Genomic DNA, 26,995 nt, shown 5'->3' with positions numbered 1-26,995 from the left:
GCCAGGTTGCACCTGTCTGAAACTCTGGAGAGTTGCTGTCATTCAGCGTAAGGTAAAGGTAAAGGGACCCCTGACCATTAGGTCCAGTCGTGTCCGACTCTGGGGTTGCGGCACTCATCTTGCGTTACTGGCCAAGGGAGCCGGTGTACAGCTTCCGGGTCATGTGACCAGCATGACAAAGCCGCTTCTGGTGAACCAGAGCAGCGCACGGAAACGCCGTTTACCTTCCCGCCGGAGCAGTACCTGTTTATTTACTTGCACTTTTGACGTGCTTTCGAACTGATAGGTGGGCAGGAGCTGGGACCAAGCAATGGGAGCTCACCCCATACAATCTAACCTTTAAAAGAAACTACAAACATTTTTATTTTGGGAAGAGTAAGCTTGTGGTCCCTCTGTTTCAAATAGCTTGCCTTTTTATGCAACAATTTTAAGGTGTGTACCAAATGCAGTACTGTACAGTAATGCCTAAAATGATATACTGTAAACTAACACTCCAGTACAGAGCCATCAGAATGACTAAGTATATTTCTGTTTCTTCCTCTCTCTTTTTTCTTTTTTTTGCTTTTGTTTACATAGAGGCTCATATTTAACAAACTTTAATAGTCTTAACGGCCACCAGAGTTAAACTCAATTATTGGGAAATCAATAGGCCAAAACACGAAAGCATGACTCTAAAGAAAAGTTCACATGGCAAAATGTAGAATAAGGACCAGCAAGTTCATAAAATAGGCATATTTACTTATTTCTGGTTTTTGTTGGTAGTTCTTCCAGTTGCTGTTAACTCATTGAAAATACACCGGGGTAGAACTGGTTTTCAAAACACAAGATTTACAAAAGTTAGCATCATATATTGTCTTTATTGTAGAGCAGTGCACATAGGGGGATGAGGGGAGGAATGCCCAATTTTTAAAACTAAAGATAGCAGTGAATCCACTGATTTGAGCCCTATTCATATTCAGTATAATATATGCAGAAGCAAACTAGCCCACCTCCTAGCCAGTCTCTGGTGTCCCCCCAGCCGGCTTAGCCCTCCAAGGCCTAGGACAAGTGCACCCAGCTGCCCCCTTGCCCGACCTGCATATACCTGTGATTTGAGGGGGGAAATCTATAGATTACTGTGACTGCCATGTAATTTCTGTTGCTGAGGACTTCGTGCTTGGTTCTGTGAGAACACAGAAATGAATTTGGCTGTTAACATTATAAAATTGTAAGCTAGTCTAATCCCTTCTATGGCAAATCAAACAACTATGTCACAGAAAACAAGCTCATGTTACATGCCATGCATCTTAAAATTTTGCAGAATTTGAAACTGTTTATTTCATCATTGCTTGGAAGGAGAAGTGACTCACAGGGTACTTTCTAGTTTTCATAGTATACAGAATTAGAAACAGATGTTTGGAAAGTTAATGCATTGTCGAATAACTCCCACGTGGAGTAGAATACCACAACAGAGCTTAGTAAAATCTAGACAGGTGGGAAAAATAACTTGCTGTAGATATGTGACAGTTCCCAGTTGTGGTGGTGTTTGGTTCTGATAAAGTGGTCTGATTACCTTGCATATATTTTAACACATTGCATGTCATGCACATTCCTGAATATTGGATATTTAATAATTTTGGGCCAGCCACAGTGTGTTGTTAGTTGTAAAGCTACATAGTTTTCTAGTAAATGATTTTTGTTGTCGTCGTTAGGATTTTTGCGGTAGTCTTGGCAATAGATCTTTTACTATTTGCTTGTTCTACATATAGTGGATGTCTGAAATGACTGAATATATGCTCCATTGCTCAATAATCCCTCTTGCTAATTGAGGCTGTCACTTTAGTTTGAATTAAAATTTTATTGATTCCAGGAAGTAGTTATTTCTCTCCTTGACAAACTTTGTCAAGTGTGAATTTAATGACAAATCTGTTTTTTTGTCTTCTCAGGATGACCCAAATAACGTTAATGCATTAAACAACAAAGAACAACGCAGTAATAATGGGAACGAAAAATTGCAAAACATCGAGACCCTACCTCCAGGTATTTGAACAGTATTTCTTAATTTTAGAGTAAAGTATGGACCAGTTATGAAAATTAGCTTCTAATTGCAGGAGTAGGAATATGCTTGGTATATGTATGAAGGGGAGAGGTGTGTTTTAAGGTTTTGATAAGTCGTCATAAATACAACTGAACAATAAAATGTTAGAACCTGTCAAACTGCAATCCTATATCCATTTACTTGGGAGTCAGCATCATGAACTCTACAGCAGGCATGTGTAGGATTTAATTTTGTTTTTTATGTTTTGATTTAATGTTTGCTGCTTTTGCAGCAAGTCAGCACAGCAACAATAAAACATTAACAAATACAGAAAAGATATATGGTAAAGACAGAGTAAGATTAAGAGTCTCATGCTTTACTGAACTCTCCCAGCTCTAGAACAATAAATGAATGAGAACAATAAAGATACTTTAAATTAATCAGAACACTATAAATTGCAAAAATATGAACCAAGCAACCCTGCATCAAAAAAACCACCCAAAGTCATGAAGCAAGTCTACCCCATCTTTCACCCAGGGTGCATGCACTCCTCTCCCACTTCTCAACATGGGGAGCAGGTATCCCCAAGAGGTTTTCGCCCTCGAGCAGAAGCCAGATTGAGAAGTTTAGGTAACCTCAGACAAAATATTCACCAACTTCTTATTATAACTAGATCTTGGAGAGAGAAAATCATATAAGGCGTACAACATCCTGCTCCTTGCCTGTTTCCCAGCCAGGGTGGCCAGATCCGCAACAGTCGGTTCTCACTCCAGAGTGCGGAAAAGCTTCCATTCTCCCTCTTTATTATCCCAAAAGGCAGATAATAAGTATCCTATACCATTCCGCAGTGAACCGCCCTGAGAACTACAGGTATAGGGCGGTATACAAATTTTATAAATATAATAACAATATATAAGAGCATAGGTTTTTAAAAAGAAAGGAGCAGATCAACAAATTAAAACTCAAGAGAAGTGGCATCCCCAAAGGAAAATTATTCCCTTTCTGGTTGGCCCACCAACGATGCCCTGCTGCATGGTGTGCAGAGGATATTGTATAACTTCGTAGGCCCTGTCCTGATAAAGAGTCGCTACTGCCCGGTGCTTCCTTGTCACCTTCCCAAACAAGCTGTCTTTATAGGCAACCAACCCAGAGATATACAAATGATATACAGTCGTACCTTGGAAGTCGAATGGAATCCATTCCGGAATTCAGTTCGACTTCCAAAACACTCAGAAACCAAAGCATGGCTTCTGATTGCAGCCAATTGGAAGCCCCGTCGGATGTTCGGATTCCAAAAATAGTTCACAAACCAAAACAATCCCTTCCGGGTTTGCGGCATTCGAGAGCCAAAACGTTCAAGAACTAAGCTGTTAAAAAACCAAGGTACGACTGCATGTGAGAATTGTTATAACTGGTTTTCCCCCCCAGTGAAAGCTTTGCCCCTGAAATTCTTAGTTTCATTAATATGTAAAGTCCCCGGTCATTGCAGTTGTGGGGAGAGGCCCCAAGTGGCAGTGTTTGCTAAAGGGTCACACTTAAAACATCAAGATGACTGTGGTTTTTATACAATGTTTTAGAGAATGAGCAACTCGTAACTGAATCTTCAGCATAAGCAAATGCTAGGAAGTTTCTGGACATTGTGGTTGACTAGGCTATGATTCTCATCATTGCCAAGAGCAATCTCCGACAAATGAAATGTGTCACTAGTCATATATTTGGCTTCTGGACTGTTCTGGAATAGCTGTGAGAAACTGTGTCAGTGCACAGCTTTAGCACAGAAAGTGAAACGTGTATACACTAAAACAATAATAGTGCACAATAGTATGGCGTATCAGATTCAAGGTTCGGTTCTTTATTTTGACTGAGTGTGAGTGAGTGAGAGGGGTGGGGGACTGTGTTGTTTCCTTCACCAGCAGTTTGAGCTATGGATTAAAAAAGGAAGACCAGAAGGAATAGAAGCCAAGTTTATTGCTCCCTTCTTAATAAATTAGAATTAATATTAAAACTAAACCCACAGTTGTATCTGAAATTCTCCTATTCATGGGCAGCAAAAAAAGGGTGGTGGGGGGAATGATATTTCACTAACAGTTTAGGGGGACCCCAAAAAGAGAAATTCTTAGAAATTGTATCTGGATGTTCCTCTTCTGAGAAATTGTAGCCCAGCTTAATTTTATTCTAGATAAGCAGGCCATATTTTGATAATATTGTTTTTTTCCTAGTGAGTGCACACTAAAGTACAAAGTGCAGTCTGTTTAACAAATTATTTCCTGGTGGTTTTATATTAATTGCCACACTGTTTTCTAGCTTACTAATCCACTTTAACATATTGTATAGGTTTGGATCCAGACTGCTTCCTAGGCAAGCAGAAGGCATTTCTATCTTGTATAGCTACCCCAATTAAGGTACCCCTTCTTGCCATAGCTCCACATTTTGTGACTCTTAGCAATGCCTTTGTCAGTGAGTACTGGGACTGCAATGAGATGAAGGCAGGAAAGGCCCATATCCTGAGCAGAGCTTTGTTCATTATCAGTTCATCCAACCCATTACTCTTCTACCAAGGGTTTAGAGGGACACCTGTGTTATCTGACTAATAACCCCGTTGAATGGGCATGCATAAGAATGATAACTGCATGTCCAACAGATCCTACTGTAGGCTATCAAGTTGTTAGAATGACACTTGGACAGCAGTTCTTTTGCAAGTAATCTATCTGGCAGAGCCATTGATAGAAAACACACATGCCTACTACTAACCTGGTGATAAAGATCATAGCCTCTTGGAGCGTCCTTCATCTTTCTTCCTATGTTCACTTTGGCATATAAATCTGACCTCGGGCATTGAAGCAATAAGCATTATTGTGCCCCTTTGTCCCCTCTGTGACTGAACTAGAATGTCCATTCGGAATGGCTTTAGTCTATTGATAATTCTGTGGGCTAGCTTCATCTTTTAAGATCACAAACAAGTAGGAAAAGAATATGGGCTTTTGCAAGCCATTAAGTTTTAAAAGGTAAACAGATGTTCTGTGTTTTGAAATTCTATACAGAATTTTCTGAATCCTGCAAAATTTGACCTCACTGCTGTTAATAAAAGTATGAGGATTATAGCTCACTGAATATAGTAGTGCCGGCTTATGTGGGACATAAAAACCTGAGCTTCCCTTTTGACACTCAACTTAAAGAAAGATTTATATGCAGCTTTGTGAATTAATGTGTCCCAGCCCGCAAATACTACTATCATTTTAAAATTGTACCAAAATTTTATGACCACACACTTTGTAATGAAAGGCTTGCAGTTGACCTTTTTAATAAAGTAGTAATTAATATGCTCTAATCTTTTAATTTTAGCTGTGATAAATATTAATAAAATGAAGGTTGAGACTAACAAAGGTTGAATAAATCTAAGCACCCTTTATAACTAATATTTCCTCTTTGGCTACTTTCCCAGTATTGGCTCCTCCATTTACATCCTATCCTATTACCAAAGAATGTAATCAGTACTGATTTGCACTGAGTACCTTATTGGTGGCCTGTCACTTCTGAATCTGTTTTCTGATGATGTCTAATCTGAGACAGGCTGCCTGATCCATGTTCTGAAGTGTTGGGAAGGACTAGATGGGAACAAAGCATGACATTAGAAATGAGGTGAAGGTAGACTTGCATCCAGCAATGTTCTTCTGCTGATACAAGACTAGTTGACCTAGCAGAGGCTTGAGTTGAGTAGAAAGGAAGAAGATGTGACTTCTGTAGATTCCCCCTTTCTCCTGCACCCCTTCCCACATTGCTATCTATTGGTCTTCTGACTCTCCGAAGCAAATTTTGTGGGCAAAGAGCTGATATGGAGGAACCAGCAAAGATGGTACCCCCTCTAGTTATGGAAGTCTCCACTGGACCAAATACTCTCTCATCAGGGGAAGGACACAATTGAATGCAACCCAGAGTTAATACAGGTTTCTGAAACACTTCATTATCTCTTACCATGTCCCTCCAGCAGTATACTCTTCAAAATAAGCAAATATGCTGCCTTTTCTCCCCAGTGTTTATAGTGTCACCTTGCTGACATAAACAGCAACCGGCAAAAACTGACCCAAATTCTTTTTGAATCTGCCAACCTGAATTCAGGGATGAATCAAGGCTTTGAGTCTCCTTAGGCACAGTTAACTAGATGCTTTGTGCCTGAAGCAGTGTGACTGAATGTAGCTCCCTCTTGTATTAGAACTGTAGTTACATTCTCATTCTTGCTGAGTTCACATCCATAGCAGTTGTGGAAGGACTCCAAATCCAAGGTGAAACAGTAGTTCATGTTGCTATGTTAACATTGATGAGAGAGTTTATTTTATTGCAGTGTGTTGCATATAAACTAAATGTCTTTAAATTTACAAGTTGGTAAGCAAGTTGATGTTAAGTATGTATATTTAAAAAGTATTTCAAGTAAATGGCCTATCTGTTTTTCAGACCACTTCTTGCCTGCTAATGTTTTTCAGCTTAACAAAACAACCCCCTAATGGCCTCCAAAATCAAATAAAAGAGTATTTTTAGGGTTACAATGGCATTGGGTTCCATGAAAGATCCAGATTCCTGGGCCAAAAGTCCAAGAAAGACATTTAAAACAAAACTTACTTGATAGAGGTGCTGCTAAGTAATTTGCTCTGAGATGGCAAAAGGATAAATGCTCCCTAAATCAAATTTTACTTTGAAATGCAAATGTCATTTTGCACTCAGAAGATGTGCTCTGGAAGTTGAACATATTTCTTGAGATTGAGTTTGTGTGTTTTGCAGTGTGCTTATATTGAAGAAATGCCACAGTTAAGCAGAGTATTTCAAATTTATACTATCGTTTTTTATCTGCATTGCTGTAACCTCTGAAAAAAAGTGCAGTGGATGAGTAGAAAACAAATACTGGTCTCACTGATTGTGTAATAAAACGGCACATTACCTAGTTCATGTTATAAATAGCTTTGTTGCTATTAACAATTGTAAGGATTACATATTTAAAGTTAAGTTCTTAAATGTTTCATTGGCAGTAGAGCTTCCTTAGAGCAGGTCCATCATGATGCGTGCTATAACTTGTAAACTGAATTATGCATGAAGCTAGTGCTACGTTTTGTGGAATACATTTTTGTTGATTATGCCATTAATTAATGGGTGCACTTCAGAATGCACATAGGCTTTACAAGTAACAGTTGCCCCCAGGTCCCGCTTGTGTGATTTCCACAGGCATCTGGTTGGCCACTGTGAGAACAGATGGGCCACTAGCCTGATCCAACAGGGCTCCTCTTATGTTCTTGCACTCTTATCTTTCAGAACTATTATTAATATAATAATAATTAAATGTTACTAATATTTAATGTCTCCATAAAAAAGTGAAGGCCACAACTCTCCCAATTTTGGACCTGTTGGTTGTTGGAGGTACTGTCAGGGAACTGTCCCCGGTGCAGCGCAAGGTGGTGGAAGGGCTCTCAGGATGCTACAGAGAGCCCCGGTCCCACCTGCCCAGCAGCACCTCCTCTGGTAGCAGAGGGAGCAGTGAGGCTTCCAGCGGGGAGGGGCAGGTTCTTCAGGGTATGGAGGGAAGAGGCTCTGAGGATGCTGGAGAGACCCCGCACTCCTCTCGCTCAAGGGGCGATGAAGGAGACACACAGCTTCCGGCGCCCCAAAGGTGTCGAGGGGTGAAATGAAAGGATGGGAAGTGGGGTTTCCATATACCGAAGCTCTTTTGTTGGGGTCAGAACTGGAAGGGGCCATTCCCGGATTCTGACGACGCTTGATACAGACATGAACTTATTAGCTCTGCACTGTACATAGGTTGCACAATAAAACTCTTAAAGGAAAATTGGAGTTTTGCCTGCTTACTCATGAGCAACTAACAGAGGACTTTACAGGTCCCAACTAACAGAGGACTTTACAGGTCCCATGCTAACTTCTATTTAAACTGGTACTTAAGGAGAAGTTGAGCCTCTTTTGCCTTGTCATATGATACAACCTATTTTAGGATGGATTCTTCCTGTAATCTTATCAGGGCGCATGCCAAGTATGAATGCAAGTGCTGGTTTCGATTGCATAACTGTTAACAGAGAACTACTGTGGTGTAATACTGGAACTTGCATTTCATTCCCCACTCCACATCTCCCCCCACTTTTTGCATTGTACCATTATTGATGCATTGCTTTGCCAGCTATGCCTCCGGGCATCAGCAGACTCAGTGTTATTCAGTCATAGCCATAATTCACTTTAGGCTGAACAGGAACATTCTGCCAGCCTCTCTGGTGTAGGACTCGCCCTTAATCAGGCGCTGCTTATTTGAGCTTCCTTTTTGGAAGGAAAAGCAGGGTACCAATGCTGAAATAAAGAATAGTTGCAAAGTGACTTAAAGCTTAGCACATTTCTTATTCTACTGGAATGTTAGAATAGTGGAGTTAACGCAAGATCTAGAAATCAAAGGGATCACAACACAAGCCTCTTTTAACACCTCATGCATTTGAAGCATCTTTAAGTGCTATAACTTAGGTGACTTGAACCCAAATAGATCCTGTTAAATTCAGTAGTTCATGTGTATCTGTTGACCAGGTGTATCTGAGCCAAACTGAAATGGAGACAGTTTACCCTTACTTGTGCTTCATATCATTTATGCGTATGCATTTTTTACGATAATACATTCCAGAGGGGTGGGGTGGGGTGGGGAGGGAGAAATCATATGTAGGTTTATCAGTGGTTTATGATGCTTTGCTGCACCTACTCATATTCAGTTCATTAACTTGTAAGGCTAAAGTTGTTGGATCTAAGCAGATTTAGTCCCATCAGGGTCAACTGGCTTAGCTGGATTTAAATCATATTACTTCATCTCCAGTGGTTTGTGGACAAGTCAATAGCCTCCACAGTCACTTACGACTCACTGTTAAGACCGTGTTCATGGAAGGCCATCTTACTCGGCTATGAGTGATCACCAAAGAAAGAAAGAGTCGCTGGGGTAAAGAACCCTTTTAAGGTCCAAAATACACATTATGTTAAAAGCTTAATTGCATTTAAAGCGACTGGGTTTTCAAGTATGAATGGCCATTGCTGAGGGAGGAGAGGGATTAGAACAGTCACAGTATTAGGGAAAACGGAACCCACACGAATGCATACATGCACACACCAGGCTCACAGTCTCCCTCTTGAACTGCTGTTTGTCACTGCAGCTTGAGGGATGTGACTTGCATCGGGCAGGAACAAACCCTTAAACCTCTTCCTCTTGGTCTGTCACCGTCCCGATTAGGCTGTGTTGCAATTCAGAACCAGACCAAAATCCTTGCTGCCTGAGAGAATGACAAGATGGCACTTTTATAAAAGTACACTCCATAAAAGTGCATTCCATGCACAGAAGCAGACTAGACAGACCACTGAATCTTGCTGGGGACACAGCAGTGTCCACTATACTGGAGGGCAGCAGGCTAGCTTAAGGGAGTGTAGGGATAGACATGTGGATGCATACAGCCCTGTCTTCCAACACTCCTCTGCATCTGCTGTCTAAGGCAGCTCCCTCACTGTGCCTAATGGCAGGGCCAGCCCCAGCTAAGTTAGTTTAATTTTTTTTGTCATTATAACTTCCTTAATGCATTTAATGCAACATGTAGTTTTGCCCCACTTTAAGTTTTTCACAAGTTCCACATTAGGTTTTAAACCTGAACAGCTGGTGCACAATTGTTGTTGTTGTTTTACAACAAAGTGCATGTTATTTGCAGAACCTTGTAAGAAAATGCTATTGATAGTGCTGGCATGGAAGACTCTTTAGCCATATTTGGATTCTCAAAGCCAGGATCTGCATGAGCTTCAGGCACCCATATGCAGCCATTTTGTTTTTCCTTTCATGTGAATGAATAAAGAAACAAGCCGGAATGCTGCAGTTAACCCAACTTTCTGTTATATCCGAACATGCCAGCGTACGGAAGCCAACTTAAATTATGTTTCATATTCTGACTTCTTTGGAAGCCACTAACCATAGTTCCTACTTTGGATAGAATAGGAAGCTGTGGTTAACTGGGGCTTTGGGGGTTGCTTGTGCAAGAGTGAGGGAACAAAGGGGCAAGCAAGTGGCTGCATTTATTTGCCTGAAACGTTTGCATATCTTGGCTCGTTTAACCAAAATTTGATAATCCAAACGTGGCCGGTGTGTGACTGGAGGCGGGCGGACGACGACGACGACCTGTTGAGTTTAAAGGAAAGATGTCACCCGCCTTTCTGAGATTTAGAAATTTTGCTGTGTTTCTCTATTAATTGTATATTGTCTTTTACAAAACTAGCATTTTTTGTTTGAATCTGTTAACACCAGTTTTTCCTTTTCTTAGGGAAAGTTAGGTGGCAAGATTTTGACCAGGAAGCTTATGTTGGAGTCACCATGGTCAAGGCTGGTCAAGATCCGTATGCCCGCAATAAGTTTAATCAAGTGGAAAGTGATAAGCTGCGCATGGACAGAAGTGTACCAGATACTAGACATGATCAGTAAGTACCAATTTGCTGTAAATATTGGCTTCCTTTAAGTAACTTTGCCTCTCCCCCTCGCCCGCTAACCCTTTTAAAGTGTGACACATTCATTCATAGGAGGCCCACATGCCATCTGAAATCATATAGACACATGTTTTCTACCTCATTAAGAACTAAGGCTTGTTTATTGTTTTGAATGGCATCAGTTTGTCTTCCAAAGCTATGCCTATTTGTCATGTGGCTTCATATCCAAGGTAAAGTCCCTTACAAGTTGGCCCCTATTTCCCAGTTAGTGGCTTCTTTTAGCCCCCTTGCTAAAATTGTAGTCCTTCAGATATTTACAAAGGATGAAGCCAGTGGAAATGTGGCCTTCTCTAGTTCTAGTTTCTGTTTGATACTTATGCTTCATTCTTTTATTGGTGGGCTATTTGAAAATGAGACTGCAGTTTTTAATTTTTAATTTGTATTTTAATCTGTATTTTAAATTGATTGTTTTTATGTTTTGCTGTGATTTTAATTAGTGTTAGCCGCCCTGAGCCCGGTTTTTGGCTGGGAAGGGCGGGGTATAAATAAAATAATAATAATAATAATAATAATAATAATTATTATTATTATTATTATTATTATTATTATTATTATTATTATTATTATATTCTAAATGGGATATTTCAGTGTTCAAGCTTTTCATAATATAATGTAAGGATTGGCCTCTATTCAGACAGAAGCTTTAAAATACTTGAGGGTCTATTGGAACATATAAAATAGACTAAAGATAAAAGTACCCTGCTCTGGTATGCATGGAGAAAACACACACACACACACACACACACACACATACACACACACACACCTTCCTGTGTCATGTGTTTAAAAGAGGCCTAGAAATGCATGAAGGCTACCTGCCCCGATTAATTCTGGAGTGGAATAAACAAAGGATTAACAAGGTTTTTCAAGTCATGTTGCCAATGAGACTTTTAAGCAGCTTAATTTTATATGGACCCTTTAAATATTTTGAGGATTTGATTCACTTTAGAAGGCCTATATTCAACTTGGACTATTAAAGCTGATCAGATGAATTGCTTTAGACACAATTTTCTGCCATCATTGGTAGGAATTGATTTAAACATAACTGGTGCACCACACTGCTCTTAAGCTACAAGCATTTTGTGGTTATTATACTTTTTCAGTTTGACAACTAGTTTTAATGGGCAGATGACTCACAGCTTGACTTATCCACTGTCGAGGACTGTCTGAGCCAAAATGTCACCTTGCACAGAAATGATAAATCTTAGTGCAGCATGGATCTTGGTAATGGTACCTACCCTTTGGAATGCCTACCAAGCAGATGTCAAGAAAATAAACAACTATCTGACTTTTAGAAGACATCTGAAGGCAGCCCTGTATAGGGAAGTTTGTTATGTGTGATGTTTCACTGAAGTTTGCTAGAAGCCATCCAGAGTGGCTGTGGCAACCCAGTCAGATGGGCAGCATATGAATAAGAAATTATAATAATAATTATTATTATAAGTGGGCAGAGATGATGTGGGAGTTTTGAGAGGTTACAAAAGTTGGTATCATCTACATTGTGCCTAGGAACAGAAGTAGACCTTGCACGTATGCTAGGGAACGAAAAACACAAGTCTTGCAACATTTCTACAGAGGCCTATGTGACAATTGGTACTCCATGGCATGTACTCAAATGTCAGCAACACTCAGAATACCAGAAACATAGAATTGTAGAGTTGGAAGGGACCCTGAGGGTCATCTAGTCATGCCCATACAGAACAGCCCCAGAACTCTCACCAGTTGATCCCCACCCGCCGCACATAAACCAAATCTTTCAAATCCCAATCTTTACCACTGTTCCTGAGCTTATTTTAGCATATGGAATTGCAGTTTATTTTCTACAGCAGCAATTGTTCATCAGACTTTTCTGCCATCGCTCCTCTCCTACAAGATATAATATGGATGCCTGCTGTGAATCTTTCAGTAAGCATCTCTGCTTATATGGCGCTGCTAAACATAAGTGGTCTAATGCTTGAAATGCTTTGTATTCCTGTCAAGGTGTCAACGGAAGCAGTGGCGGATAGACTTGCCAGCTACCAGTGTGGTAATCACATTTCACAATGAGGCACGATCGGCTTTGCTTCGAACCGTTGTCAGGTATTTCTGAGAATAATTTCTTCATCTGCAAGGAATTGCTCTAATGTGGTGATATATGGTGATAATATGAATTGAAATTTTATTAAATGAAATTGATTGATTCCTCTCTTTTTTAGTGTTCTCAAGAAAAGCCCATCACATCTTATCAAGGAAATCATACTAGTAGATGACTACAGTAATGATCGTGAGTACTCATACAGGCTTCTGCTCCTGAAGTCATCTTAAGAAGATTAAAATAACATATGGAAATAGTTGTTGAACCGCTTGTGGATTTATCTTTGGTTGTGGTTGGCACATATTTGTCAGCGTCCTACCTAGTCTTTAGCAACCAAAGTTAACACTTTCTTTATGATGTCATGAATGAAATAGCTGGTTGTTGGCATCCATCTGTCTTAAGAGACAATGGGGTGCACCTCTGGGGGTGTAGGTTAACACCCTGCACAAATCCAGAGTGGTATCCCTAAGGCAGTTGGATGGCACATTGTACGCCTCATTCCAGCAACTCCTGCAGCCAAGCTGGTGCCAAGCATATGCTTTCCTTTGGACCACATCAACAAGGCCGGGGGGGGGGGTCTTGTTGTCTGGGCAACCCAGGACCTCCATTCACACTACCTAGGCTTGCGCCTCAGAGAGGTCACTTTAGTGCTGCTAATACAGCAGTTTGACTTGTGATCACAAGCAGTTGATCTATCTAGTTGCTTGCGCTGAGTTTCCATCTATCTGTTTATTTATATACCTGTAAATCACACAACATATCACAGCAGTGTACCTTAAAAAGGTGATAATCATACAATAAAAACATTTAAAAAACACAATTTAAAAGCAGAACATTTAAAAACCTTTTTTCAAGTAGTATTCAGCTGAATTTTTTACCCATGCTCATAGTTATATCCTGTAAAGCAAGTTTGCCCCAGAAAAGAAGTTATCAGGTATTTCTTACCTCCAAAACCTGGGTAGTTGTAGGTCTTTGACTGTTACTCTCCCCATCTGTTTCTTGAGCCAGTATGAACAAATGATTAACCAATTACGCCTTTTTCCTCAGCTGAGGATGGTGCGCTCCTTGGTAAAATTGAGAAAGTGCGGATACTTCGAAATGATCGCCGGGAAGGTGAGCATTTTGTTTTGAGACTGGGGGAAATGTGAAGAATTGCAGGCAGAGAATTACTTTTGTTAGCAATAGGGAAAACATGCTCCTGCTGCAGGTATGGTGGTATGTGGAAGAAATGAAATGCACTGAATAGCGCAGAAGAGGCAGCTATTTAATTTGATAGTCTTTTATTATTCTGTCTTCTGGCTCACTTTATAAATGCTCTCATTTCACAGTACTGGAGGCCTGGAGTCCTTCCTAAATCAACAGCTTCCTGACTATAGAAGCTTTAGAAGTCAAGTGTAGAAAGCTGGTGGTCTAATTGCTTTGTTCTACTGCCATAAGTTAGAAAGACTGACTGTTCAGTTGAACCGCATCGTCTGTGCTCTTTATGAAAAACTACTGACTAAGTTACAAGCAGTTAGAATCCCTGGCTTCCTAGATACCTGCAAAAGATTGTAAAGTGCAAGTAGTTAAGCATTCAAAAATATATGAATTGATGTTTGTATTTTCTTCCATAATGGTAGGAGATGATTATTGAATCTTGCCTTGTAGGTGTTGTAACATGTATTGTCGGGGGGGGGGGGATGTAATTTGTAATACCAGCAGCAATAAAACCTTCAGCAGCATTGCAGTAGAATGGAAACTTTCAAAGTCAATGTTAATTTGTTCTCTGTGGATGGCTAGACCATGCTTTGTTATAATAATAATAATAATAATAATAATAATAATAATAATAATAATAATAATTTTATATAAAATAATTTTATTCTATATAGTTATATAATTTTTATATTAAAAATGTAATAAAACATCAATCCTTAAAATCTTCCGTAAACAGGGCTGCCTTCAGATGTCTTCTAAAAGTCAGATAGTTGTCTATTTCCTTGACACCTGAAGGGAGGGTGTTCCACAGGGAGGGTGCCACTACTGAGAAGGCCCAGACAGAATCTTTTCCACCCTAGGCTCCTTTGGGAGGAAGGGTGAGCTAGAAATTAAATTATTTTATTAATTACACTTTGTATTATCTACAAAATTCCTGTAACCGTGAAACATATACCTGAGGAGGCAGTTAAAAGACGGAAGGTATTTCCAGTTCATAGTCAGTAGTGGCATAGTTGCATCTGCAGGAACTTCTATTACAAAGTTTGAACAAATTCTTCATTCAGTGGCATAATTCTAGTCTTCTTGTATACTGTGAAGTTTAAATGTTGTTCTTGTGCTGAACTTAAAACTTTGTTTTCTTTTGGAGTTTATAATATGTATAGATTGCTCACAAAGTAGCTTTAATGAAATATATGGCAAGATCAGGTAGAGGCGTAAATAGCATTTCATTATTCACATCTCTTGATTCCTGAGTTGAAAAAAAATGCACAGGGTTCTTAAAAAAAGAAAAGACATGCATAATAATTGCACTGTAAGATATTAAAAAGTATATAACCAATTTGTTATAAGCTAGCCAAAAATATACAAAACCTTAGTTTGCAGCCATTGAGAAACAGAGTAATAAAATCAATAACCTGTCATTAAGAGCTGGATATGATGATTGATTACTACTAACTTATTAACAGATATTTGCAAATATGACAGAGAGAAAGAGAGACGTATAGTCAACTGAGCTTAACAGTAAAATTATTATATTGATCGTGACAAATGTTCAAAGGCAGAAAGAGTGGCAAGATATTAAGACCACTGGGTAGTGGAAGGTGCGTTAAGGCACTGTGTTGTTGGGTTCCCTCATAAAAATTATAATAGCTGCTAAGTTAAGGAGATAGTCAGCTTTCTGTACTGCTGTTGGATCATAAAAAACATCTCTGAGAGAGCAGTATTTTAAAAAAAATTCAGGAGAATATGATCAGAAGAAAAGTTTCCCACTGGGCAAATGAAACGAAAAGGGGGAGGGAGTTGAAAAGTTCAAGAGGTAGTACCTCCAGGAGAGTGTTTTTGAAGAGATTTGTTGAGCATGAAATGTGTAAGTAATTTTAAATTATATAATTTCCCTTTTCTGAGTTTTCCTTTATTTCTTACTGCAGAATTTTTCCCCTGCAGTATATTCTCTATTTTTGAAACATGAACATCATTTTGACCTAGAGTACTGGTGGTTACCTGTTAATAACGTGACTGTTATTTATCCCAGATACCTTCCTTGTATAGTTATCATGTCCTTATACTACCAAAATATATTAAGAAATAATTTAAACGGGAGTTAATTATTAAACATCCCATTGGTTTTGTTTAAACTGTGTGGTCTATACAATCTGAACAGCTCATTAGTAGTGTTGTTCCCAGAGGCGTGAAGAGGGTTAAGGTTGTGAATATCCCAGCGTAAATTATTCTAAAATGTTCTTCCTATTATCAGTTTTATAGCAGAGAGGGACTGCTTAACACATAAGAATTAGAGCTAGAAAGTAATGAGGATTGCACTAGAAAGTGTGATTACACCTAATTACTACATCATGGATGTTTGTAGTCTTTTCAGTCTTTATATGAAGTGATGCACACATGGGTAGCTTATTAGATGAACAAAGCACAATATGTTGTAGAGAGAAATAAGCAAATTAAAAATTCAAGCTGCAATGCACAACTTCTGTGTGATGCTTGCAAGGCTGTCTATCACACACTTTGGATGAATGTAAAAATGGAAACACTGTAAGATATCAAGGCTTATATGTTTGCTGAAAGTTTCCCCCCTTCCTCTTCATATACATTAGCCTGTGTCAGTGCTTCCAAGTAAAGTAGTGACGGGCAACATTTCACTTTAGGTTAGTTGGAGCTGGACTCAGCAGACAGAGCTGTTTCCCCCAAGCAAACTAATAATTATGTTAATTCAGAGCTCAGTTGGGGCTATGCTGTGCTCCTGTTGACATCCCTGGAAGTACAGCGCTCTCTGATTCGCTGATTCTTCCCCCCATGGTCCCCTTATTATGGCGACTGCAGCTTCCACTTCAGGAGCAATGATAACGGCGTGGAGGAAGAGAGATGCCCTCTTTCCTCCATGGTGCTTGGAATTTAGAATGCTGCTGCAACATCCCAGGCACCAGGGATGCTGGGAAAATTATGTTTCGTAGTGTCCTTAGTGCTTAGGAACTTGCTACAGCGGCACTCCTAATTTTCAGGCACCATGATGTGAAGAGGGGAGACTTCCCTCATTCCGCTGCAACCTCTGGATACGCACGGTGGGTAGGGTGCGGGAGGTTGTTGGCCCAGTTTGGAATGCCGGCGCAAGTCCATCCACAAGCACACCAGATTCATGCTTCACACCAGGCAGTTGTGACTCTCAGTAACGTGATAATAGGAAAGCCGAGTGTGATTGTGTTAGTCACGAGAGGAGTTTATTAGGATCGGGTCTTATGGGCTGTCTAGACAGCAGCCACTGTTAGATGTTGAAGGTATAAGTGTAGCAGGATGATAAGTTGTTTTGCCTTTGTTAGTAGCTCTGATTATTTTTGAACTGAATTACTAAACTGATGGAAGAGTGAGTGACAAAAAAGAAAGAAAAGAAAAGAAATTGGCTAATATGCGGTCTTGATTTTCAGGTTTGATGCGCTCTCGTGTCCGAGGGGCAGATGCAGCACAGGCTAAAGTACTGACGTTCTTGGATAGTCATTGTGAATGCAACGAGCACTGGCTGGAGCCTCTTCTAGAGAGAGTAGCTGAGGTTTGTTATGAGGAACATAGACTATTGATCCATAAACACTCTTTCGTTTGAATTCTTTGGTGCTTAAAATAATTTGTAGTCTGTTTTCAATCTGCATCTCATTTCAAATCGCTCTCCCAAAATAATTCCCAGTGTACTAACTAGGATGCCAATTTGATACAAAAAGTTGTGAACTCCTGATTTCATCTATGGATAGCAGTTTTTTACTGTATTGTGATCCTAACTCGATGAAGGGTGGTCTGTAAATGAACCAAATAAATGAATGAAATGAAATTTGAAAAAGTAGTATTTCAGGCAGGGAAATTTGTACATTTTGCCCCTCACATGATTTGAGCAGAATTGTTTGTAAATAATCATTGATTTGAAATAAAGAATTCCCGAGGCTAGTTCTTGGTTTAGTAGGACACACAATTAACCCTAACAATAGTTGACGTGTCAGCCAACAATTGATTTGACATCAATTCTGTCTCCTGACCCATTTTATTTGGTACCATCCCACTGTTGCCCTCGCCCTTCCCCAGATCCTCGTGATCCTCCTACCAGCTGGATTATTGGCCTTGGATGTGGGGGGAAATTACGTTCAAATCCCTGTTGGATCTGAACTCAAGGCTCCCTTGAGGGTTCTTGATCAACTTATCTGCCTAATCTCCCTTCAACAGATGCATTAGAGGTTAAACACTTCTTATAGGAAAGATAGGATACCAGTAAATTTATGACTTCGATGGCAGGGGCTATAGAGTTCAACTTTGAGACTATTGCAGGGCCAGGCCTGCACAAATTACTGTTGCTTGCCATGTGAATAGTGCCTTCAGTATCCAGGTCTACTTTTCACATAAATAAAGTATAGAATGAACACTGGGGCTTGAGGACATAAGGAAAACTTAATTATAGAGAAATATTTTCTAGCAAATACATTTCAAGGGAGGAGGGATAATCAGAAAAGTAGATTGCCTTTGTATGGATTTTGTGGCAATTTCCATCCATTTCAAAAAGTTTTAATGACCTTCCATCTTGAATATTTTACACTGATTCCACCCCCCTCCAAATATTTATTTTAGGACAAGACCCGAGTTGTGTCTCCTATAATTGATGTGATTAATATGGACAACTTCCAGTATGTGGGAGCATCTGCTGATTTAAAAGGAGGTATGTACCTTCACTGGAATATAGGATCTTCCCAGTACCCCTAAATGTGAACACATCAAAGCATCTCAACACACAACATATGGCTGAAATCGTAAAAAGAGTTGGGGTGTTCTTGTTGAATCAGGTCTTTTATGGCATAGTTTTGAATGAATACCTGTTAAGTTAGGTTTTATTTATTTATTTATTTTAAAAAAGAAATGCTACTTTCTGAATCGAAAAATCTGATAGAAATGGCAGATCTTTATAATGACTTCACAAAAATGTAAGGCTATATTTAAGCCATGAAAACAGAAGTGTTCAGGGGATATAAAGTGTTATGTTTCTACCTCAAATTTGAGTCCATATATGCAAGAGTAGCATGCATGGAAACAGAATATACGATGCCTAGTTCTTTTGCTATTACTTTCTCTCGGTTAGTTGATTTTAAATGTTACATCTGTATGAACTACATTTGTGTGAAGTTTATTGCTGTAATTAGCTTTGGAGATCTTTTGGAGAAAGCAACAAATAAAATAACAAGAAGAACAAGCAGAATGTTCAGTATATCCCCACGCCTCGTAAGAGGGCTTCTGTAAACCTGAAACAGTTATCTTATAGGCTTTACAAGGGCTGAACTGGATTTCGGGAAAAGGGAACAGAAAAAGCCCTTGCTCTTCCCTTCCCATATCCTTGAGGCCTTCCCCTCCAAACCATTCATGTCTTCTAGTTTCAGATAATCATTATGAGCAGGTGATGGTGACTTAATTTCATTATGAAAAGGGGGAGAGACTTATTTATGGTGTTGTCCATTTTAGCTGTACAAATCATCTTGGTACACAATTTCCATTTAGCCTTAAAGTAGGTGGAACTTGTCTGATCAAATTGGGCCGATGCATTCATGTCAGATTACTTTCCTTAATCCTGCCAGCCCTTCGAGATATCTTATGCTCTGTTTTTCATTCGTGCTTCAGAAGAGCCCCCTAATGCCTGTTCCCGTGCATACCACTTCTGGCTCAATAATAGCTGGGAAGCAGTTGCATTTGTTCTACTCTTTGGATTAAGGACATTCTGTGCCCCCTAACATACTGCTATTTGAAAAAAGTATTTTAGTGATCACAACACTACAATTAGTGCTGTGTAAAATTAGTATGCAAAATGCTTTTCAGATGAAGGATCTCAGTACAATGCAAGTAAGTTGAGCTTGTATCTTAATTGGTATATTGCTTCTGATAGCCTACAGATCTGCTAAGCAGAGGAGGGCATATGAATAAGAACAGCGCATGTATACACATGTAGAAGAAACAGTTGAGACTCATTTTGCTTCTGCTATCATACTAATTAGCCTATTATGCACATTTTACCATTGGACTTCATTTTCAACTGAAAATCAGTGAATTATTCTGACACTTCTAACCAATTTCCAGTCCCCTTGTGTATAGTCTAGCAAGATAAGCAGAGTCCCGTAGCCTTAGGGAAATAAAATGGCTTGTTGTACAAAGTTTCAAATTGCAGAAAAATATTAAAATGCTTCTGGACGGTGTTTAGGTATGACTTGGGAAATACATATTCCAAAAGTATGCCGCTTTCCTTCTGGGGGAAATAAAATAATTATTCATCAAAGGAAAGTTTGGAAATGCATAATTGTCTTAACTTTTTAGGAGTCAGATATCCAGCAATTACAAAAGGATTATAAATTACACTGTTGTGGCACATGCAGAATATTCCTGAATGCAATCATCTGGGGTAACAAGAATATCTGTCTCTCCTGTGTTACATTTAAATTGTGCTTTTCCACCCAGGAGAACAAGTTGAAGAACATGGTTCTTCCCCTCCCTACTTAACTTCACAGCAACCCTTTGAAGTAGGCTAGGTTGAGAGTGTGTGGCTGGCCCAAAGTCAATCTGGGGATTTCAGTTTGGGTCTTCACAATCCTAGTCCTGCACTGTAATCACTGATTCTTCATTAGTAGAAGCTTGTCTGTTAGCTCCATATCAGCAGATTTTTCTATAACGGCTAACAGCTGGTCTCTGCACATGTGGTCCTGGAGTTATGGTTAGTAGTTGCAAGCTGTTTGCAAGCTCCTAACCATAACTCCAGTAGTTATGGTTGCAAGCTATTTCTGACTATTTTTTGCAGAGCAGCAGGAATAATTTACGTCTCACAACTATTGTCCTAATTTAGCATTAGTAAGTGAACACATGCGCAGGGGAAAGCAGCCTTAATTTCATTCTGATTTTCCCTAGCCCAGCCAGCGCGGAGACAGTGGTCTCGCTTGCACATCCCAGTAATGGGCTCTGATCTTGGTCACTTTGGCCCTCTAAGTGCACACAGGGAGGAGCAGACAAGCCAGGACCTCTGTATAACATTACATCTTAACCTGGAATTGTTGCCTCAGTCTGTAGCCATTATTTGTTCTTGGCTTGCTCGTTGTGCTTTGTTGCAGCAAAACAACACGGTCCCAGATTCATTCATAACACTGTTTCCTTTCTGCATCAGCAGAGAGGAAGCAAACAACCCCAAAAGATGCATTCGTTGTAAACCCTTAGCTGCGGTTTACAAATTGCACATGGTTCCATGTTATGTGAATGAGCTGGAAATCTCGTGCATTCTTCCTGTTCTTTCATTCTCCTGCACAGCAGGACTTCCACACTGTTTAATTTAACTTTAGAACCCTTGCTTGTCGTTACGTGCAAACGAGAAGCCCTAGTTTAAAGCAAACTTTGGTCTGTTTTAAACCATGGGTCCAAAAACTAAAAGAAACAAAATGTTGTAATAATATCCGATCTGCACTTTTGTAACTTTCTCCTTTCCCTCCCCACCTCCCCACTGCCTCTTAGGCTTCGATTGGAATTTGGTATTCAAGTGGGATTACATGACACCTGAGCAAAGAAGAGCACGGCAAGGAAACCCAGTTGCTCCCATAAAGTATGTTCCTGCCACCACCCTTCCCCTCACAAAACAATGTTGTGGTTCTTAGTAAGTGCAACTTTGAGTTACCATCTCCCCAGGTTATGCTTGGCAGACTGCTCTTGAATTACTTTGCACACCACAAACTCTAAATGCAGGAGGAAACTCTTGCAAATTAAAGTCTCAACTTGAAATATGGCAGGCTGGTACTTGAAGTCAGATATTGCTAACTGTGTATTAAATACAAGAACTTTGCTGTGGTAGTGATATTGAGTCATCTGAGACTTGCCATTGGAAAAAATAAAAAGGTATAACCTTACGTTTAAGGTGAGGTTGAACTGCCCGCAAGGAAGGAGAAATTGAAAACTGTTTCATGAACCTTAGTGATTTTCTTTTGTGCACAACATACCAAGAAAGCAATATAGAAAATGAGTTAATACAAGACTCCTTTAACAGTAGTGGTCTCACAAAATGGATAGAGTACTAACTTAATTCATTCTTAAGTTGCTGTCCTCCCAAATAGCATAAAGTGAGCATACAAATTATTCTTGTGTACACAGTTTGATTCTTATTTCTATTGAACTTTTAAGGTTTGTTGTTCAGTCATTCAGTCATGTCCGACTTTTCATGACCCCATGGACCAGAGCACCCCAGGCATGCTTATCCTTCACTGCCTCTCGCAGTTTGGCCAAACTCAAGCTAAACTTTAAGCTATTAACTTCTAAACCAAGGATGGCTAACCTGTGGGCAATCTCAGGCCTCCCAGAAGGTTTTCGGGTGGGTCTTTGGGGACCCCCTCAATTTTTGCAGCTTTGTATTATTATTATAATGGCACTGAGACTGTGTTCCATGGGTGTTTGGCTGTTTGTGTTTTGTTGTTTGGCAGGGCTGAATTTCCTTTGTGCAGTCACTGTAAGAGGCAGCTGCCACTTCCTTTATTAAGAGCTCCTTCCTCTTTAAGGGAGCTTCTGCAATGCTTAGCATCCTTTGTGCCAATGCTTAATGAATGAAGATATATGTCTGTTCCCTAGAGTAGCTGAAGTCACTGGCTCTTGCTGGGCAGGATGAGCAGATAGGGTTATCTAGCTCAAAAACAGAGATTTGCTATGATCTTACGATGGATTGCTGGTGGTGCATCCTTCCCTTTCCTTGCTTTCCTTTTCCCTTGTCAGCCCCTTCCCAGAAGGGAGTAGCACTCTGAAGCAAACAAAACGTAACACAGTCAATATATCATCCCATAGCCTTCTAAGGATGAGCTTCCCCCCTTCCCTTGCATTCCACACCCACTGCCTGCAGGGAGGAAAAGAAGATGCAAGTTTGGAATGAGGCTGGGGCCAGGCTGCTGAGACTGGTCCCAGCTGCACTTTGCATCTCCTTGGGATCAAGAAATAAAAATAAATCCAAAAAAGAGGGAAAGGTTGAGCATGCAAAGTGCAGTCCATGTGGTTGCTGCTTTGATCCCCCCCCCAGGCAAGGTGTTTTCCCAGCTTGACTCCCCCCCCCCCGTCTCAATTTGTGCCTGATACTGGCAAGTTTGGTTTTTGTTTTCAGTTTAACATGTTTTCAAAAACAGGATTTGTTTTTAGCTTGGTGTGGTTGACTGCCCCACACCCACCCACCACCAGAAATAAAATGGCAGCAGTCTGAACTTTACATGGGAAATGAGAGCAGCCTCTGGGGTGTGTGGTTTGCATGAGTTGGTGTGTGGATTGTGTGAGAGAGCAAGAGAGGGCTGTCCACACCCACTTTGCCCACACCATGGTATGTACCCTTCAGAGGGTTGGCCAAGAATGAATATATAGTCCACCCCTGTTTTAAACTGTTGCACTGTGTGTGTTCCATGCAGATCCTAAATTTAGTTCTCCGCATAGAACTCTGTTTCATGGGATATCTGCTCTCACTTTAAATTAATGTAAATTTCTTTTCCTTCAGAATGATGCGCTTAAAAGTTGGCAGGGGATCTCTTACAATTCCAGTGGTCAGAGGTGTGGGATTTGTGTGCCACATAAATTCTTATCCCTCTCCATGAACACAAGAAGCAGAATAACCAAATGTTTTGAGCAGAATACGCGTTATCCTGAATTTAAATCGATAAATGGGATAGATTTGTGTGTTGGTTTGTAAAATATTTCAAGAACTTCAGAGGGCAAAGAATTATATTTTCATGTATCTTAAGCTATAACTTGCTCTAGGGCACATCATATTAATTTATGATTGTATGCAGGAGCAGGAAGGAGCCTTAACAAGCCTTGGACTCGCACGCTTCTCCCCCACTTCTCTGTGCACAGTCCAAAGGAAGACTGTAGCAGAATTCACTTTCAGTTTGAATTTCAGCTTCTTGTATAATCTGAACTAGGGATCCTAGTTTCTGGCTACTTATGGTCAGTTTCAGAACAAGCTTGCAGATAACATTTTTCAATTTCTAGGAATAGCCACATTTACGTCCAAGAAATCTGAGAAATGGTTAACCAGGAATCAGTCTTAACCGCATTAGTTACGTGATAACGTGTTTCAGAGCGGTAGCATGTGCAGATAGCTAGAGCTGAGCAAAATTGCCTATTTAAGGTATGAACAGAAAATGCTTTGTTGAAGATTCTTCATATCCGATTATCCCGTGCCAGTATGTAATGTTCAGTTTCCTTCTTTTATCCCTCCTATCTCTTTAGAACACCAATGATAGCTGGCGGACTCTTTGTGATGGACAAATTTTATTTTGAAGAGCTGGGAAAATATGATATGATGATGGATGTATGGGGTGGAGAAAATCTAGGTAAGAATCTTTCTGCATAGAATTCTCTTTTGAAGAAAAGCAAATTATACTATAATCTAATTTTTGTGAGTTCATGGCCTTTAGTTCACTGTCTGGAGTGGGTTAAAATGACAACTAATACTTTAAGTGGATTATTGGCAAAAATTCAGCCACAACAGGGCTGCATTCTAAAATTAGAGCTTTATGTTGAAAAATGAAAGCTGAGGGGACTTCTTTGTACAACGAAGAAGCAGACAAAAACTTAAGGGATTTTAGCCTTAAAACAAGTCATGCATAATTTGGAAACACCATTCTGTGTTAATTAAAATGTTGCAAAAGTGTGTCATTTAGCAGGGTTTTAAGAAAGCGTTCCACACTTTTAAAAACTTAAAGCAGGGCACACACATTTTATGGGCTCAATTTTCTTGTGAATACTTTAAGGAATCTATTGTAAAGTAGTTACTTGAGGGATGAGCTAATTAATTTTGATTATCATTCCTAGTAGACACTTGGCACCTTAGCCGAAGATGGATGGTGATTTTATAGTTCTATTAGACCATCAAATATTGATCCCCCCCATGCTAGCACTTTAGTTATTGGCCCTTATTTCAAGGTGTTAATGTAAGAGTCAAGAAATACGAATGTTTACATAGTTATGGTATTGAATGTTGGAATTTAAACATTTTTAATTACCTAATTGTAAGTACAAAGAGTACTTCTTTCTCTGCGTGGGCATTTTAAATAATTTGTACTGATGACATAAGCTTGTCCTGTTTGCTGTATTAGGAAAGACAGGGAGTAAATTAACCTGATCCAAATGGGAATTTGAGAGGTGAAGTAGCAGGTTTATAATACGATACAATACGATATGATAATCTTTATTGTCATTGTCCCATACAGAACAACGACATTGAAAAATCTGCACCAGACATGCAAAAACCGACAAGCCTACTATCCTGAAAATGCCTGTCGACTCATTCCCCATCCTGCTTATGCATAATTAACCTCCTAAACTTTAATACCCTACCTGATTAGCCCCCTAAAAACTCTGATGCCCCACAACTAAATACAAACACTCCCTTAGTAAAGGTAAAGGGACAAAATAGCAATTTTGTTCTTACTGATTCTGAGGGAAGTGGTTGCCATCTACATTGCTGCAGTATATAAGAATATAGAAACCACGTGGGAGAGACGAGCTTGATTCTTGCACACATGTGTCCCACCACCCCTGACATTGATGAGTTCCTTATCATTCATTCTTGCTCTTCTCGTGTGATGTTGCTTCATTGTGCAAAAATTACTGAAGCAAAATGGGATAATAACCTCAGAGGCAATCACACTGCTTCCATAGCCTACAAATCCATATTAAAGAACAAAAAAGGGAAGAAAATAAATGGGAAATGTTGATTCAGATATTCCTGCGCATCTGTGCATGCACACCCCCTCTCCCATCACATTGTTTACTTTTGTCAATCAAGTCATAAAAACTCTCCCGATCTACTTTCAGAATTAAAAACTAGCAGTGATATACCCCTGGTTTTTTGGATTCAGCTCTAAGTTTTTGAGCTTTTTAGGGAGGAGAAAAGCCGCGTTTTTTAGGGGTTATTAAAAAAGCTTTTTGGGGGGGGAGTTCCGTTTGGGGGGTGTTAAAAGCAAGGGACAAAGGGGTATCGTCACTCACAGAAAGATCACTATGGATCAAAACAGCAGCCAGAGAAACCTCGGTCTTCCCTTCCAGAGATCATACAACAATGGAGGGTGGGGCAAGGGGGCATGGCAGGAGTCAGTTTTAGCGACGCTAAAGAAAGGGAGCCACAGATTGACCGCGATCTACCAAAACTTCACAGGGATCTACCAGCAGATCGTGATCAACCTGTTGGACATCCCTGGTTTAGAGGAACAGAGAACTAACTATTTCTGCATTCTTGTCTTCTTCTTTTTTATTATCTATTGCTTGTTTCCCAATGACAGAGATTTCATTCCGTGTTTGGCAGTGCGGAGGGAGCCTAGAAATAATCCCATGTAGCAGAGTTGGCCACGTGTTCCGAAAACAACACCCTTATACCTTCCCAGGAGGAAGTGGTACCGTTTTTGCAAGGTAACGGTCAAGAGATTGCTTTAAGTAAACCAATGAAACCAAAGATGATTAGCTTATACAGCGGTACCTCGGGTTGTGGACACGATCCGTTCCGGGGTGCCGTTCGCACGCCAAAAAGTCTGCAACCCGAGCGGCGATATCTCGCATGCACGGAAGCGCGATATTGCGCTTCTGCGCAGAGCGCTTCTTCATGTGTGCGCGTGACGAAACCTGGAAGTAAACACTTCCGGGTTTGCTGCATTCGTAACCCACGCCGTTCGCAACCCGCAGCGAATGCAGCACGAGGTACGACTGTAATTAGCTGGCAGAGCTCTTTATCAAAGAGTAAAATGCTGTTGAGGCTTTTAAAAAGTCTCTAACTGCAGCTTAAACTACTGTCAGAATAACTAAATGAGTTAACCTTTAGCAAACATTCCCTGGTATGGGGCAACAATTATGCACTACACTGGTGGTATAGTTTTTCTCCTTCGAAGACTAATGACATCAGTCGAAAAGGTTGTTGAAGAGAGTAACCATATTATAGAAAAGTGCTGGGAAACAAAATCACTTTAGGGAATTCCGATATTGCCGGTATTGATGATCAAACCAACCAACCAACCAACCATTGAAAGTGTGACAAGTCCTAATTGTAGTTAGAAGGTTTAGGCGGGGTTGATCTCACTGATACAGCAAATCTTTTAGAAGTTAATTTCAGGCCAGTGTAGAGAAAGCAAAGCTGAACATGACTAGTTAGGCCT

At 40.0% G+C, this 26,995-nt stretch overlaps 1 protein-coding gene across 1 annotated transcript in view; it reads left to right on the top strand.

Annotated features, from left to right (window-relative positions):
- GALNT2 (polypeptide N-acetylgalactosaminyltransferase 2) overlaps positions 1–26,995 on the top strand; it is a 59,989-nt gene that overhangs the window by 23,908 nt on the left and 9,086 nt on the right. The window contains exons 2-11 of the mRNA XM_033144257.1: positions 1,926–2,019; positions 10,336–10,489; positions 12,536–12,634; positions 12,751–12,818; positions 13,677–13,742; positions 17,258–17,379; positions 18,438–18,525; positions 21,342–21,429; positions 24,078–24,181; positions 26,132–26,258. Coding sequence (XP_033000148.1) covers positions 1,926–2,019; positions 10,336–10,489; positions 12,536–12,634; positions 12,751–12,818; positions 13,677–13,742; positions 17,258–17,379; positions 18,438–18,525; positions 21,342–21,429; positions 24,078–24,181; positions 26,132–26,258 — 1,010 coding nt within the window. The remainder of the gene's footprint in view (positions 1–1,925; positions 2,020–10,335; positions 10,490–12,535; positions 12,635–12,750; positions 12,819–13,676; positions 13,743–17,257; positions 17,380–18,437; positions 18,526–21,341; positions 21,430–24,077; positions 24,182–26,131; positions 26,259–26,995) is intronic.

This window comes from Lacerta agilis, chromosome 3 (genome assembly GCF_009819535.1).
Source record: "Lacerta agilis isolate rLacAgi1 chromosome 3, rLacAgi1.pri, whole genome shotgun sequence".
Taxonomy (NCBI): Eukaryota; Metazoa; Chordata; class Lepidosauria; order Squamata; family Lacertidae; genus Lacerta; species Lacerta agilis.
This window is presented reverse-complemented; position numbering and strand designations above follow the sequence as displayed.